This window comes from Phyllostomus discolor, chromosome X (genome assembly GCF_004126475.2).
Source record: "Phyllostomus discolor isolate MPI-MPIP mPhyDis1 chromosome X, mPhyDis1.pri.v3, whole genome shotgun sequence".
Taxonomy (NCBI): Eukaryota; Metazoa; Chordata; class Mammalia; order Chiroptera; family Phyllostomidae; genus Phyllostomus; species Phyllostomus discolor.
This window is the reverse complement of record NC_050198.1, coordinates 106,346,345-106,347,577: the sequence shown is the minus strand read 5'-3', so window position 1 is coordinate 106,347,577 and position 1,233 is coordinate 106,346,345. Positions and strand designations below refer to the sequence as shown.

The 1,233-nt window shown below is 59.0% G+C and overlaps 1 protein-coding gene across 1 annotated transcript; it reads right to left on the bottom strand.

The window, feature by feature from the left end:
• Window positions 1-376: 376 nt before the first annotated feature.
• LOC114505269 (ubiquitin-conjugating enzyme E2-17 kDa-like) lies at window positions 377-802 on the bottom strand. Its single transcript, XM_028523165.2, has one exon. It carries the CDS (start codon window positions 761-763, stop codon window positions 377-379), a length of 387 nt encoding a protein of 128 aa, XP_028378966.1. The 5' UTR covers window positions 764-802.
• Window positions 803-1,233: the final 431 nt, after the last annotated feature.

Sequence of the window (1,233 nt, the reverse complement as noted above, 5' to 3'; positions counted from 1 at the left end):
CACACCTGAAGACACAGGTTCTTCAGAATGAAATAGATACTGAATGAGGTTTCTGATCTTCATCCAGTTTTTCCTCCCCATTGTCAGTTGTAAAGGACTCATCCTAAGCCCACCACCCCCTTGTGCTTGCTTTCCCATGCTGACGCAGGAAAGACGGCTTTCAGTAAAATGCTCATGAAAACTGGCCTCTCTCCTCCCACTCAGCCATCCCCTGACCTTGCCCTCCTTGCCCCCCACCCCCATGCCTCCCCCACGCACCCACACCCAGATGTGGCACATGCAAGATGGGGAAAGGACACCCCCCCCATAGCAATCAAAAAGCAGATTGAACAGCCAGGTGCTTTATTGAGGTGAGGGGTTATCATCTGCCCGTCACTCACATGGCATACTTCTTGGTCCACGCTCGGGCCATGGTATCATAGGCGTCCCTGTCCCTTAAGTACATTCTGGCAATGGAGGGGACAAAGGCATCATCGGGGTTGGGGTCACATAGCATGGAGCTGATGGACAACAAGAGTTTGGATATGGTCATTATGGGGGACCACTGGGACTTGAAAATATCCAGACAGATGTAGCCTCTGCGGTTGATATTGGGGTGGTAGATGGGGGTGGTGAAGTAAATCTGCGGAGGCCTGAAGGGGTAATTGCGTGGGAATTGTATATTGAGGCAGAACACCCCCCCCTCATAGGGGCTGTCCGCGGGGCCCGTGATGGTCCCCTTCCATGTGAACAGGTCGTCGTCCACCGGCGCCGCGGAGCACATGGGCGGGGGGTCGTTGGTGATGTCCGTCAGCTCCTTGCGCAGGCGCCTCAGAGCCGTGGACGCATCCAAGGGAGCAGGGATGGCCCGGATGTCCTGGGAGGGACAACGGGGGGGTGGAGGGACCACAGGTCGGGGGGCCCATGGGTTAGGGTGGACGTCGCTTAGGGGGGCCAGGGTTAGAGGGGCAGCCACCCCCAGGTCAGTGGGTGGGTAAGAAGGCTGGAGCCGGGCTGTGGGGTGCCAGGGGGTGTGGGGGACATGGACGGTGGGGGGGGGAGGGGAGGGAGACTCACCTGGGGACTCACCTGGACCTGCAGGACCTGAGGGGCTCCTGCTCACCTGTGTGCCAGTGGTCTCTGGCTCCTCCAGGTCTGCGTCGTCCATCTCTGGCTCGTCCAAGTCTATCTCCTGCATCCACAGCTCGTCCATCTCTCCGTCCTCCACCGCTGGGTCTGCCGCTCAGAACCTGG